Below are 14,140 nucleotides of genomic sequence, written 5' to 3' on the forward strand. Positions count from 1 at the left end.
TTATATTCTTCCCATTTAAGAAGTAGATAAAAAGTGATTTGCCACTGATAAGAAACTAAATTGAAATCCAAGTTCTTTTAAATTGCAGATATAGCCTTCTTTCTACATAGCATGCTGCTACTGTATGTATGTATGTATGTGTGTATATATATATATATATATATATATATATATATATATATATATATATATAAATGCAAAAAAATCTCCAAAGAAGAAAGAGCAATAACAGGATTTTTGTACTTTCAAGGAGTTATTTTTTGGTATTTGTGGACTTCACAGTGAGACAATTTTAACCATCTTTATTTTCTGTTGATACGGGCTTTTCAAAGTGAAATTTTGTAATCTTTTATGGCTCAACCAGTGTTGATGAAAAATGTTATTTTCTTGACTTCTCTGCAATGCTTACTGAAGCAATCAATAACCAATGATAATTTGACAAACCCATAGGCAGGCAGTGCTTAACTTAAAGACAAAGTTGTGCTCTAAAGTTTGCACATCATTTGGTTAGATCTCTGTTTTCTTGATGGAAACAAAATCCCTTGTGGTAGTTGCACTTCTGCACAAGCTATTGGTTCAGCTTTTTCTGTACCTGAGAAGCACCTGGTGGGCAGAAGGCAGTGCATTAAGGAGTTTGCAAAGCTTGCTGACGTGTAAGTCTAGGTGTTTACATCTCTAGATTGGATCATTGCCATGCCCCAGCAGTGGCTTCCCTGCTTACCTTTTCATTGCCACCATGTCTCGCTTCTGACCTGGAAATTCCCTCTGCTCTGATTGCTGCAGAACAGAATGTGCTAACACAAGGAGGATGGGAAAGATTCATCTAGAATAACCTGCTCTGGAAACTGAGGCCCAGAAATGTTCTCGGGGGCAGGGGCGGGGGGCGAGGAGATTGAGGTCTTGTAAGCTTCAGAACTGGGATTCAAACTAAGGCCCTCCGATCTGAAATCCAAAACATTTGCCCTGAACTCTTAATTTTCACCATGGTCTTGACTCTGAAGCAAGCACATTAGTAGGTTTGGTGAGGTGTTCTGAGCATTTTATTGCAGGTAATAATGGATCAGAGCTAAAAGAAATTTCTTCTTCCTCAGTTCCTCTTGTGGTTCTCACACTGACTGTAGAGCAGCGTTCCATTGCACTGAGGAGATTGATAGGGGTTTTCCTGAGGCCACAAATGACAAGGTTCATCTACTTCTCACAGAAAAATCAGACTGATTCTTTCGAGACCTTGGATAGAACCCCTGACATTCTTGCCAGGCTTAAGGAAGCATCTGGGGAAGGAAAGGGAAATGCCATGTTTTAGCGAGGGGATGGGAAGGCAAGGGAAATTCTTCTGATCGAGAGGTCATCACTTTGCGGACGCTACTTCAAAGGGTTTGGTCATTTTTCTGACATGGTGGGTGTTGTAGACTGAGGTTGTCTGCATTGTTGAAAATATTAGGCTTTGAGGAAGTAATAGAGTGGTCTGGTTTTAGTGTTGGGTTCAGATGCGAAGGAGGACCTGCTGAGTTTAAATCCAGCTTCTGACTCTTCAGGGGTAGGGGAATTGTGGGGGAATAAGGGTGGCCATGGACAAGTCATGCTGTGTGAGCGTCAGTTCCCATATTTGTACAGTAAGGCTGGGAATATCCAGTGTGCTAGGCTGCTGCCGTGAGCCCGACCTGAGACCTTCACCTAAAGCACTCAGAGCCCATAGAAATAACTGTCATGTTAATATTGGATGGAGAATGAGACAAAGGAGTCTCACCGTCAGCTTAGAGTGAGTCATACAAAAGCTCTTCCCAAAGAAAGTATTATTCCTCTAGATACAAAATTAGTACATCAGTATTACCTGTCTACCACAATCTCGCTCTTCTAAACTTTTTTTTCTCCCTTCTGGAGGAGTATGGGAGGCTTAGAACCCCCAAAGTCTTAGAATTTTAGGCTTAGGAGGAAGGAGTTTTATAAATTATCATGTAAAAATCCCTTCATTGTTATAGTTGAGGAAATTGAAGCTGCAAGATAGAGGATCTCCTCAAGTCTAGAGAGCTTACTGAGGAGTGAGAGAGTGAGATTTTAGGGCTGTTAAATCAAATACAGGGTGGTCTAAATGGGAGACCCAAGTCCTTTGGCTTGAAGTACTCTAAGGCAGAAAATCTCCTTATTGTGTGTGTCCTTCCCATACTGTGTTTTGTGGGATTGAAAAATGACATTTCATCAGGTAGACTGTGAATGTCAGTACCTCAGAGAAGATTGACAAAAGAACAGTCTCCTCTGGGAGGCTCTATGTGGGGAGAAAGGACTCTATGGTTTGAGGGAAGAAAGCAGGGTCGATGTGACCTTGTCCCAGGGCACATAGGAGGTCCCTCAGTGTCTCTCTCTTTTTGGGTTTTCTGAGTATGTTTTTCTCTCACAAGTTACTCCTGAGGAAGGGTGGGGTGGGGGTCTGTTTTCTGCCAAGTCACTCAGAGTTTTTCCAACATGACATAATCAATGGAATTTGCCCACGAGGAATCTGTATCCCAGGGTCAGCAGAAATTGTGTCCTTGGAACATCCGGAGCCATTCTTTCCCCATTAGGTTGTTTCTGTCTTTGTCACTGACTTTGGATGACCTGAGGCTGCTGAGTCCTGGGGCCTGAGGCACATGGAGAAGGAAAGAGAAAGCAGGAGAAGCCAGTAGTGCCTGATTGTTGGGACAGCATTCCAGGTCTTATCATTTGCTTTAATTAGCAAGTCCAAACTTTATTCCATCTCAACCCACCCTAGTCAGCCCCAGCCAGGGCCCAGGGCTGTGGACAATGACCAGAGTGCCTGCTCCAGTATGTCCCTAAGAAGAACACAGTGTCACCAATTCAAAGGGAGAACTGAGATCCTTCTTCAAATGGTCAGAGTCATGATCCCTTATCCTGTGGCACAGCCCACATGTGAAGGGAGCTGCAGTGGCCCAGGAAGAGATCGAGGGTCCCCCGGCCCAGGAAAGAATGGGAACAAAGGTGCAGAGAATGGATCCTGGGGAGACACTCTTTGGATGGAGAGCGATCATCAGGCACGGGTGGGAAGGTAGATGGCTTAGAGGCCAGCTGGGTGTCAGTCTCTGTGTTTGCTGTTCCTCCCCCCCAGGCCAGCACCTGGCATGGGCAGGTTGGAGGGTGTGGAATGCCGTGGTCCATGACGGCGTGATCAGGGAATTCTCCTGTTGGGAAGATGTGGTAGAACTTTATTGAAAACCTTGGCATTTGGAGGCACATTTCTGAGCATCAACATTGAGCAGCAACAATTAGAAACAGTTTGGGTATCTAAAGATGTATTTACAGTTAAAAGAATATTGGATTATATAAATAAAGCCTTTGAATACCTTTTTGTTGAAGAAAAACATGCAATTATACTGACTTATCCCATGCTTCAGGGTTTGCAGAGAGTTTGAACTAAATTCTACTTTGAGATTCACAGCTACCCTGTAGATTTCATAATTTCCACTTTACAGGTTAGGAAATTGAGCCTCAGTGACTTAGCCATGGTCATACAATTAACAGATGCCAGAGGCAGCTTCCTGGGTTCAAGGTCAGCATGCTTCTTGGTTCTGTCTAGGTTAGCTAAATAGTCTTATTCTATTCCGGTGTATTCCAAACTATGCTTTCTCTGGCCAAGATGGTGCATCTCAGGTGGCACTTTTGGTGCTCTGAGCTTTCCAGACAGCTTGCTCTGAAATGTCTGGAAGAAGTACTGTTCTTGTCCCTTTCTGGGTGAGAAATTTAAGGTCCTCGGGCACTGAGGAATTTGCTTATTGCCTCATAACTGGTAAATAAGTGAGGAGAGGAGGAAGTTCCCGACTTGCTATTCTGCTGTTCTATTTCCTTAACATGTTTATATTTGTGTGCATGTGTACTGAACGGCAGTAAAGAGCTCATACAGGAAGTTTCTTATTAAACTGGGGGGAAGACAAGGTTATGGGTTGGAACTGACCTTTGCCCAGGTTAAGTTAAATAAAGTCTTGGTGTGAGTCCATGCTGTGCAACAGCAAAATCTAGTAGTGATTTTGGAAGAAACTCTTCATGTCCTTAATAATCCACCACCATAGAAGAGTTAACTTTCCTTCACCAAGAAGGAAAATTTTCATTTTATCTAGAGAAGTTTTTCATGTTAAGTGGAATTAGCCAGTTAATTTTGGTGCAGTTTTTTTTTTTTTTTTTTTTTTTTTTTTTTTGGTATGGTAGATGGGAGGTAAGGGTAAGAGGTGTGGGAAGAGATCCTTTTGTTTTATTGCTCTTTATCCCTTTTCTTACCCTATCTCTGGATTAAATCCATCATTCCTCTTCTGTTAGAACAGTGATAAAGTCACAAGACTTTGTTTGATGAGGCTTATGATACATTTATGTTGTCTAATCTCCTTTGCTTCCCAGTGCTGTGTGCTAGTGCTTTTACTCCTTTGAGTCCCTTCCCCTAGTGTCTGTTACTGAAGTGTCCTTTGCCACTCTTTCCCCATCTCCTTCTGAGATAAGCACTTTGCCTTTTGAGCTAACTGCCCAAATTGAAGTGATTCAGCTTGAGTTCTCTTCACCCCTTCCCTTCTCTGCTGGAGAGGAGGAGGTGGCTTGTAGCTTGCCCTTTGATGAAGGATCACCTTTCTTATCCACTTAAAACATTAACAGATCTCTCCAGTCCCTGAAACAGTTTCACTGGGTTCTGCTAGCTTCTGTCTGTCCTGTCTCTTCTTCTCTGTATAGTTCTTCATACTCATATAGCATAGCTTGTTTATCCATTGTTCACTTGATGGGCCTTTTCTCACTTTGCAATTTTCTGGATTTTTATAGTTCTACTACAGACCTAAGTTTGCTGGAATGCACACTTTAATAGTGTTTCAGGGGCATCATTTCAATTGATTTTCAGAATGAGTGGACCAGTTCAATTCCACCAACAATACATTAGTGTACCTATTTTCCTGCCGCTTCTCCAGTTCTCTTCATTTTCCTTGTCATTTCATCAAATCCATGGGTATAAGGTGGTACCTTGGGAGTTGTTTGAATTTACGCTTCTCTGATCAAAAGTGACTTAGAGATTTTTTTCATGTGGGGTTTTTTCCTCAGAAAATTTAGGCAGCTTTTTAAAAAACATCATCTTTTATGTAGAGATACTAAAGTTGCCCTTATAAGACATAATAAAGTCCATAGGTTTAGAATTGGAAGGTACTAGAATTTACCTAGTTGAAGTCTTTCATTTTATGATAAAAAAACAGAGGCTCAGAGAAATTGTTTTGCATAAAGGTCATATGGGTGGTGTATCTCAGACACAGCATTTTACAGTTGGAAGGTCCACCCCATAGTTGAAGAAAACAACCTCTACAGCAGCGGAGGGCTCCCCCCCAAGCCAGGTGGAACCTCATTCCCCAAAGGCACCGGTCCCCCTAGGGATCAAGAATCCTTTCCTCAGGTTAGTTCCAAATTTGACTCTTGGCAGCTTTTATCCACTTCTCGTGGTTCTGCCCTCTTTGATCAAACCGAGCAAGACTCCTAGTCCTTCTTTCACAGTACAGTTCTTCGGATACTTGAGGACAGTCTCATGGCCTCTCTGAGTCGTTCTTCAGGCCGGTCCCCCTTCTTGGGATGTCTGTGGGGCCGGAGATTAGGTGGGAGCCGGAGGCTGGGCAGGAGCAGGGCTCCAAGGAAAAGCCAGAGAATCGCTGCCCAAGCCTCCACCTCCAACATACAGGCTGAGGAGGGAAAGGCCAGGAGAGGTCCGGGGCAGCTTCCTCTGGGAGTGATGGCAGCAAGGGGCATCGAGGGGGCTGGTACTGGAGGGGGGACATTATGGGGGGAAACCATGGTGGAGGGCTGGAGGAGGCCTGCCTTCTGCCCTGCTATGACAGCCAGGAGGCAGGGGAGCGTGGGGGGGCAGGGGGGAGAGGGAGTACAGCCAGGAGGGGGAGCTCAGAGCCACTCTTCTGCAGTTCCAGAAGTGGCTGGGACCTCCCTGGTTGGGAGCGGGAAGGAGCAAGGAGCTGGGGTGGGTGGATGTCCCTAACCCTAAATGCAGCCCTTCTGCTCAGCATTCAGCGCCCGCTGTGGGGCTACAAACCTAGAGCAATTGATCTCCAAACTAACTAAGGAGTCTCTGCCCTCCTGGAGGTTTGAGAACCTGTGTGAGAGGGGAGAAAAGTAGGTGTTGTCAAGTGTAAAAGGGGAGAAGCAGAAGGGGGAGGAGGGAGGGAAGGGCTCAGTCAGTGCTGAGCAGATGGCAAAAGCCTTCTCTGGGGCGAGCCTGGGAGTCAGCCTGGCCATGTAGGGGCTCCCTTGAATTTTATTCTTAGAGTTAAATATTGTGCATTAAAATTCAGTAACTCTTTAAAGACTGGTAGTTTGAGGTTTTGCAGAACAATTGTTAGTGTTAGTATCAACACATGAGGGTACCTCAAGCTCCCTGGGTCTGGACAACCAAGAAAAATAAGGCTTTAGCATTGTGTTTTTGTTTGTTTGTCTTTGCGTCTGCTGGATTTCAGAGAGGAAATTACGGAGAAGTAAACTTATTTGTTCATAGGATACATATAGAACCAATGTTTTGTATGTTAAAAAATTTTCCTAATTAAAATTTTGAAAGCCCTTAAAGTTCATCTGGAAGGAATATATTGTTGTTCCCCCGCCCTCCTCCTCCCTGCCCCCCCAATGATTTTATTTTGGATCGGAAAAGTTAGAAAAACAATAACAGAAACAAAAGTAGTTTTTTTAGGAAAAAATGTATGAAGTCATGGTAAAATATTTTGTTGCTAATTAAAGGGTATTATATTTAAAAATAAAATCATTCTCCTGTGGTTATTTCTATCTTCTCTTGCTTTCTTAGGGAGATTGGTTAGGGCCCAAATAAGAGGGTGATACAGTTATATTTTGAACTGACATTATTACCTTTTAATTCCTAAAATAATTTCTGACTCTAGGTTTCATTCTCAGTAACACTAGTCTTATAAAAAATTTGTGAGATCTGGCCGAAATCTGGCCGAGCAGCTTATTGATCTACACGTGTTAGTGTTTCAGAAGTTCTGTATTCACTTTACAAAGAACGCAAGATTTAAAGTGCCCTTGTACCTGATTAGGACTCTTATGTTCCACACCTCCTTTTTTCCTCATATAAAGCTGACATTTATATAGGTCTTAATGTTTCTTTAAAATCCTTTGTGAGCATTATAGGATGAGGGTGGAGTGCTGAGCTGGAGTCCCCCCGAGGTCTCTGGTACTGGCTGCGGGATTTTGTACCTCAGTTTCCCCAACAGATGCCCAAAGAGGGATAATCACCCTAGGGTGGGCAGGATCGGAGAAGGCCTCCTCAGAACAATTGGCACACAGTAGGTGTTCCAGATCCTTGTACTTCTCTGAGTGACCAGGGGCATGTCAACCAGCCTGGGGTTGTGTCCTCCACAAAATGGTGGGGCTGTGCCAGCTGACCTTTGGCCTCCTTCCTGTTCTAGCCATGAGGTCACGGCCTGGTCTCTTCCCAGTTAACTGGCATTCATGAAACACCTGCTGTGTGCCAGTCCCCACTCCAAGCCTGGGGTCTCCCGGCCTGCCAAGGGCCACGGACAGAGGAGGCTGAGACAGGATTCCCTGGAAATCCTTGGCCAGGGTGGAGCATGTGGAGGAGGGGCAGTGCCCATTAACATTGGTTCAGGGTCGGGGGGCAGCATGGGTCGGGGCATGAGAGAGGGAAACAGAACTCTGTCCTGAGACCTAGAAGAGGACAGCCTGGAATGAGAGGGGGCTGGAAGCCGGGCAGGTGTAAGGTGGGGAGCGGCTGTGCCAGCAGGGCGGCAGTGTGGGGAGAGAGCAGGAGTGCCTGAAGATGGCAGCAGCGGAGCTGGAGGGATGAAGAGCCCAGGATGGCATCAGGCTGGGGCCTGGGAGGGTGGCGGGGCCTCACCAAGGTCATGGGCTCCACTTTGGCACCTTGCGATGTCTGAGGAACTTCCCCTTCTCAGAGATGAGGAGAGAACCTGACCCAAGGGTCATTAGAGGCGATTCTTCAGTCCCTGGCAGAGACACAAGTGCCAAGTGAAACTGTTTAGAGAGAGAAGAGGAAGGGGCTCAAGAAAGCTTCCGGGGGGCGGGTCAGATGGGAAGGAGAACCAGGAGGAAGCTGGGGAAGGGAGGCTGTATGAGAGAGGAGGGGGACGGACTGGGGCAAGAAGGAAGAAGATCAAGGACAGAGCCTTGCATGTGGTGATAAAGAGGCCCTTGGTAGCTGGGGAGAGACCAGTTGTCATGTGATGAGGTTGCAGGGCAAAGGCAGAGAGTGGGTGGGACATGGACACATCCTTGTGGATGGCCTTCTCCAAGAAAGGGGGGAGGGGTCAGCAGTCATTGCATGGGTCAGCTGTGAGACACAGGAAACCCCAGTCTCCATCCAGGGAGAGACTGAAAGGATGAGGGGGGAAAGGGCAGGTAGAGGGCGGGTACAATGGGTGAGTGGTCTCAGAGCCACGATTCAGAGACCGCCTGGCCACAGCGAAGGCCTAGAGGAAACCAGCTGAGGTAGTGGCCAGAGCCTGTGGTGGGAGGGGGTCCGGTCATCCGGGGCCAAATCCGTGATGGCAGACTCTATTTAGAGGGGAGGCACCTTGGGGGCTGAGAAGCACAAAGCCATCGTTTTCCTGATGGAAGATGAGAATGACCAGGGGACCTTGCCTTGCCCTGGGCACCCAGTGGGCAGATGTTGGCAGCCAGCCTTGAGTCCCGCTGGCTCTGTGTCAAGGTCTGGGCTCTTGCTGGGGGCCCCTGGAGAGTTTTGGGGACAATGGCCCCTTGTGTCCTCCTCTCCTCCGAAGGGAGTCTGTCTGTCCCTGGGGTTCACCTGCCCTGAAGTCATTCACGTTTTGCATTTTGTTTCCTTTCAGGCCAGCCTTTCCATATGGGGATGGGGAAGCCTTGGCGTTGTGCTTTTCCTTGTAACGTTCGGACCCTTTGCTATCTTTTACTTTGCATTTTACATCCTCTGCTTTGTGGGCGGGTAAGTACACGCATTGGCATTTTACCTTTCACATTCTCATGACTGACCCTGAGAAATGATCATTTGCAATGTTTTGATTGAAAAAACCCTACTTTCCCAGAGCATACAAAGGACAATCAAGATGGCAAGAATTAGGATGTTAGAGCCATGGGAGCGGCTCAGTCCTTCTGGGGGGTGTCTCAGCCTCTTGGGAGGACAGAACACCGAGTCCTGTTCTCCTTCAGTCTGGAAATAGGGGCTGCCAGTCAAAGATGAGGTGCGAGGTTTGAGGGTAAGAGATCCCTCTGGTCGAAGTTGCAACTTCCTTGGGAAAGAATTCGCAAACCCAAAGTTTGTGGCAAAGGGGGATTTATTTGCATGGAGAAGATAGGTTAACAAACCCCTGGTTAGCCAGTGTTGGCCTGGAGCTGGGGAGCAGTTTGAGCCACTCAGTAGAGGACTTTGCCTATGCCCCAGGCCAAGACTTCCAATTGAATGAGATTACTTATCCTGGGAATGGCGGCCCCTCCCAGGGTTGAGACTCAGGAACACTCTTCCCACAAAAGATCTTAGTTCACATCATTTCCCCCTCAAGCAGTCCCCCCCCCAGATTCATTTGGGGCAATGAGACGAAGGTCTCATCCTCAGTAGCTGCTTCAGATTGTTGAGGGTCATAGAGCTGTTCAGTGTTCAGTGGGGGCTCAGTCCAGGAGGGGAAGTGTGAGATCCGAAAAAAGCAGCAGCCGCATCTGAGTGATGTTGTGTGTGCAGGGAAGAGAAGCTCCAGGGCCTCTGTGGGTTCACAGGAACAGTCTGAGATACCTGAGAAGTGAGAGCTGGACCCCTTGTGGCTCTGCAAGGAGCTGGGCAAGCTCAGGCGAGGTGTGATCTCTTAGCAAGTCTTCTCAGTCCTTCCACTCCATTAGTAAAGGTGTTAACAAAGAGCAGAAGCAACTTGAAACCAACCTCCCTGGGTCTGTGGCCCTTCTCTGAACAGGCTTCAGGGTTGTGGGAGGTTTGACAACTAAAAGTTGTTTTAAGGGCGTTTGTTCTGCTGGGCTCTAATGTAACAATCAGGGAGCTGGGGGGGGGGGGTGTCAAAGCCAGGGGGGAACGGGCAGCATCCCCCACAGCTGGATCTGCAACCCTGTTGCCCTTGGCTTGAAGTGAATCTCCCTTCTGGTGTCCTTTACAAAACATGACTGAAACCTCGCTGGGTTCGTGGCCAGCCTGTAGTAGCTGTAGAATTTCTCCTTCATGTTTAATGGGAGAGTTCTTTGCTGTCAAAAGTCCCCTTTCTTTCCACGGAGCCCTGTGAGCGTGCAAAATGGGAAAAACATTTTTGGCCTCACGATTATAAATGATGTCTCCTGACTGCATGTTGTCAGGGAGCAGGGTGGTAGGGTTAAGGGGGGGGTGACACACCGGAGCGTCAGGTCGGGGCTGTCCTGCAGGAGAGCCTGATATCCAGGAAGCCTCCCACCAGCAGCCCCTGATGCCCTTTGGCTTTTAAAATGCTCCAGTGCCCTAGAGTAAATTGTGAGGCTTTTTCTCTAAGGCACAAGAGCCATTTGAGGAAACTGAGTCCTGTTTCTTTGAGAAATAGGCGACTGGGCTGGGGTCAGGTCCCAGAGCCTGATCTCGCCTTTCATCCACATACAGAATGAAAGGCTTCTCAAAGTTAGGTAGGGCTAGGGTAGGGGCGGGCGGAGGTCAGTTTGGCCTTGGCCTGATCAGGTTCCCAGTCAAGGGGAAGATATCGGGGCCTTGAATAGGATGGTAGAGAGAGACTTGGCAGTAATCCCACAATTAGGAATCCAAATTCTGCAGAAATCAGCTGTGCCCAGGAAAGTGCGCAGCTGCTTCTTTGAAGCAGGGTCTGGGAGGCCTAAAATGGCCTGTTTCCTCTCCTTGGTTAGAGAGGGAGAAGTGGGGGGGGGAGATCGTGGCCCAAATATGTGACAGACTGGCAGGCAATGTGGGCTTTGGGTAAGGAGCCTCCTGAGCCCTCGGGGCTAGAAAATGTAGGGTTTTCATGGCTGCATTTAGGCCCTCCTCTCTGGTGGGGTTGCAGCGTAAAATGTCATCGAGTACCGGATGATACTGCTCCAATGCCCTCAAATCTCAGCCAGTGGCTGCCTGAATGTGTGGGGGCTGTCTTGGAAGCCTTGGGGCAGAAGTCTCCAGGTTAATTGGTGGGGATGTTCCCCTGGCTTCACCCATTCAAAAACAGAAATTGTGAGTCTTTGTTCAGAGGTATACAAAAGAAAGCATCTTTAAGGTCTGGTGTGGAGAACCATTTCGGGTTTCCAGGGATCTGAGTAAGAATTGTGTAAGGGTTAGGCCCAATGGGGTGAATCTGAACGAGGGCTTCGTTAATTGCCCTCAGGTCCTGCACATGCGGAACTCCCCATTGGAGAGAATTGGGAAGACTTGGGGTATCTCAGGGAACTAGAAGCTTATGCTTAGGAAATTTCTCAATCAATAGTTGCAGCCCCTCCCTAGCCTCCAGCTTTATGGGGTATTGACATTTATGGGGAAATACACTGGGGTCCCACAGCTTAACTAAGGCTGGGGTGGCGTGTGTGGCCCTCCTAGGGATCCCTTGGTCCCAGACAGGAGAACCTATTTTCTCCCAGATTTCTGAGAGAATAGGGGAGGGCTTTGGGAGCAGCACAAAAAGACCATCTGGAGGTCTGAGAAGAGAAAACTTGGGTCCCCAGTTTCACCATTAGATCTCGCCCCAATAAGGGAGCAGGACAAGAGGGAATAATAAGAAACGAGTGTTTAAACAACAGGTCACCGAACTGGCAGGGCCCAGGGAAAGTCTCCAAACAATTCTCCAGTTTCCTTTCAATCCCCATTCTGTGGGGGGAGGGGCAAGTGAGACCAGAGAGCATAAGGGAGAAGAAGCCCCCAAGCAAAACGAAATTCATGATCTTACCGGCCACATCCAGGTGTTGGGCTGTTGTGGTGGAGCAAGCTGGGCCAAGCTCCCCGACTTCTGCTGGAGGGCAGGGCAAGGGGGAGGGCAGCTTGTCCCCTCTGGGCAGTCTCTCCTCCTGTGCTCCTGCTGGTCCAAGCCTCTGTGGTTCCCAGAAATGTCAGCAGCCAAAACTAGGGACTGGTCTCCATATCAAGCTTTAACTTTGAGGTCTCTTTCCTCTGCTGCAGTTTGAATGTTGTTATTAAAGACACCAATAGCTGTTTGTAGCAGCTGAGGGGGAGAATTTTGAGGGCACAAAACTGGCTTCTGCAGCTTCCTCTGTGTATCTGGGACAGATTGTTTAATATCAACGTCTTCCCGGGAAAGATCAAGGAGGGCGTTGGCGTTGGACCCCTCGAAAAGCTGGGTGGGGTCCTCAGAGTAATGGTCTGGGAGAGATTTGACATTGAAAGAGGCACCTCTGCTCTGAGTGTCTCTCCCTGAGAGTGCTGCTTCTCCCAGGGGGCAGTATCCCAAGGAGGAGAAAAAGGAGTCCCCACTCCTTGTATCAGAGGGAATGAGGTGTGGGGGCTGGGAATCTCAGGCTCTGGTTCAGGTGAGGGGGGATAGACTTAAAGAAATATTGCCGGACATAAGGTCCTCTTCTGGAAGGGATTCAGAGCCTCCTGATCAAGACTACATAGAGGTGCAAAGGAGGGAGCCTGTGTCCCTAGAGGAGCAGGAAGGAGGGAGTCTGATTCCCTGCTAGCAAGTTTAAGCAGCGTCCTGCAGTGCTGTTTTAATTTAAACTTTTTAGTTTTGACCCCTTTCAAGCCAAATTTGTCTCTGTTTTTTAAGAGACTGCCTAAGGAAAAATCCTTAGGGATAGAGGTAGATTGTCCCATTTTGCCACAAGCCTTAGGTTTCCCCGATTCTATCACGCCTCAGCCTTCTCTTAGGTGTCCCTAGAGAGGGGGAGATGACAAAATGCTCCCTGATTAAGGGGACTTTTTGTCAGAAAATGCAGGAATTCCCATTCCAGGCATCCCTGAGAGAATTCTTCTTGAGCTTGGAGCTCCAATGACCCAAATTTTTCCCGGGAATTTTGGGGTGTCCTAACCATAGAATAGACAACAAGAAAAAGGCTTTACCTCGGCCAGACTCTTGGGGATCCCTGTATGGGCCATCAAATGGGAGAATTGGGGATGAGATCCCTTCTGGTTGTGCGCAGGTTACCTGTGAAAGAATTAGCAAACCCAAAGTTTGTGGCAAAGGGGATTTATTTGCCCTGAGAAGCAGCGTTCTTAGAGGGCAAAGAATCCTGGCTGGACAGTTTTGCAGAGGCTGACACTGAGAAGAAAATATCTTCATCAGCGGGCTGAGTCCAGAAGGGCAAATAGCAAAGAGTCGGGGTTCCGAGATACCCTTTATTAGCCTTCTGAGGCTTTGGCAGGGTGTGCCTGGGCCCCTGCGCTGGGAGCAGGTGGAGGGACTAACTTCCGATTCAGGAGAGGGAGATGATCATGCCCTGGCCAAGATCTCCAATTAAAGGAGATCTCTTATCACAGTGGGTGTGGCCCCCACTCTTCCCCCCCACATTCCTTTCCAGCCCTTCTCCCCCAAAGGTTAGAGGGGACAGTTTACACCCTCACAGTCTCGGGCCAGCGTTGGAGTCACGGAGGCTTTTGTCTCCAAATGATGCTCACCCTGGGAGGTTTGCAGAGCCCTTTACAAACTCCATCTCGGGGAGCACCCAAAGGGAGGGAGCCCAGGGGTCTTGCCCCCAGTCACAGCCCGCCGCTGGCTCAGGGTCAGAGGCCGGCCATCTGCATTTCTGGCCCCGTGCTCCCGCTCTTCCTCGAGCCGCCCGGCTGCCCCCTTGGTCCCCGAGGTTAGCCTAAGTGGGAGTTAGGTCAGCCGCCAGGCTCGGGGGGGGGATCTCCAATTAAAGGAGATCTTCCTGTGCCTGGGGCCGGTTTCTCTTGCTCCCAGGTGAGGGGCTCGTGGGCACCTCCAGGAGTTTGACCCCTAGCCCGGGGCACCCCCATTATTTGATGGGGCTCCTGTGTAAGGAGGCGTGTGGCCATTGCTGGCGACACGAGGAGCCTGAGCTGGCCGCCTTCTGGGGCCCGCAGGCTTGGGGGGCCTCCTGTCCGGGCGCCCTCGGGGAGACCCCACTTGTTCCCACAGGGCCCCCCGCGGAGCTGCAGGGGAGACACCCGGCTCCTTGTGGGAAAGGGAGCCTGAGCCGCCTCCTCCGGCCTGGG

General features: G+C 48.5%; 1 protein-coding gene across 3 annotated transcripts in view; it reads left to right on the plus strand.

The window, feature by feature from the left end:
* Positions 1–14,140, plus strand: part of SNX13 (sorting nexin 13) — a 102,096-nt gene that overhangs the window by 19,611 nt on the left and 68,345 nt on the right. For 2 of the 3 annotated variants that reach the window (XM_031940679.1, XM_031940680.1), the window contains exon 2: positions 8,856–8,968. The exons of the other annotated variant lie outside the window; for it this stretch is intronic. In XM_031940679.1, the coding sequence (XP_031796539.1) occupies positions 8,856–8,968 (113 nt within the window). The remainder of the gene's footprint in view (positions 1–8,855; positions 8,969–14,140) is intronic. 3 annotated transcript variants of the gene reach the window in all.

This window comes from Sarcophilus harrisii, chromosome 5 (genome assembly GCF_902635505.1).
Source record: "Sarcophilus harrisii chromosome 5, mSarHar1.11, whole genome shotgun sequence".
Lineage (NCBI taxonomy): Eukaryota > Metazoa > Chordata > Mammalia > Dasyuromorphia > Dasyuridae > Sarcophilus > Sarcophilus harrisii.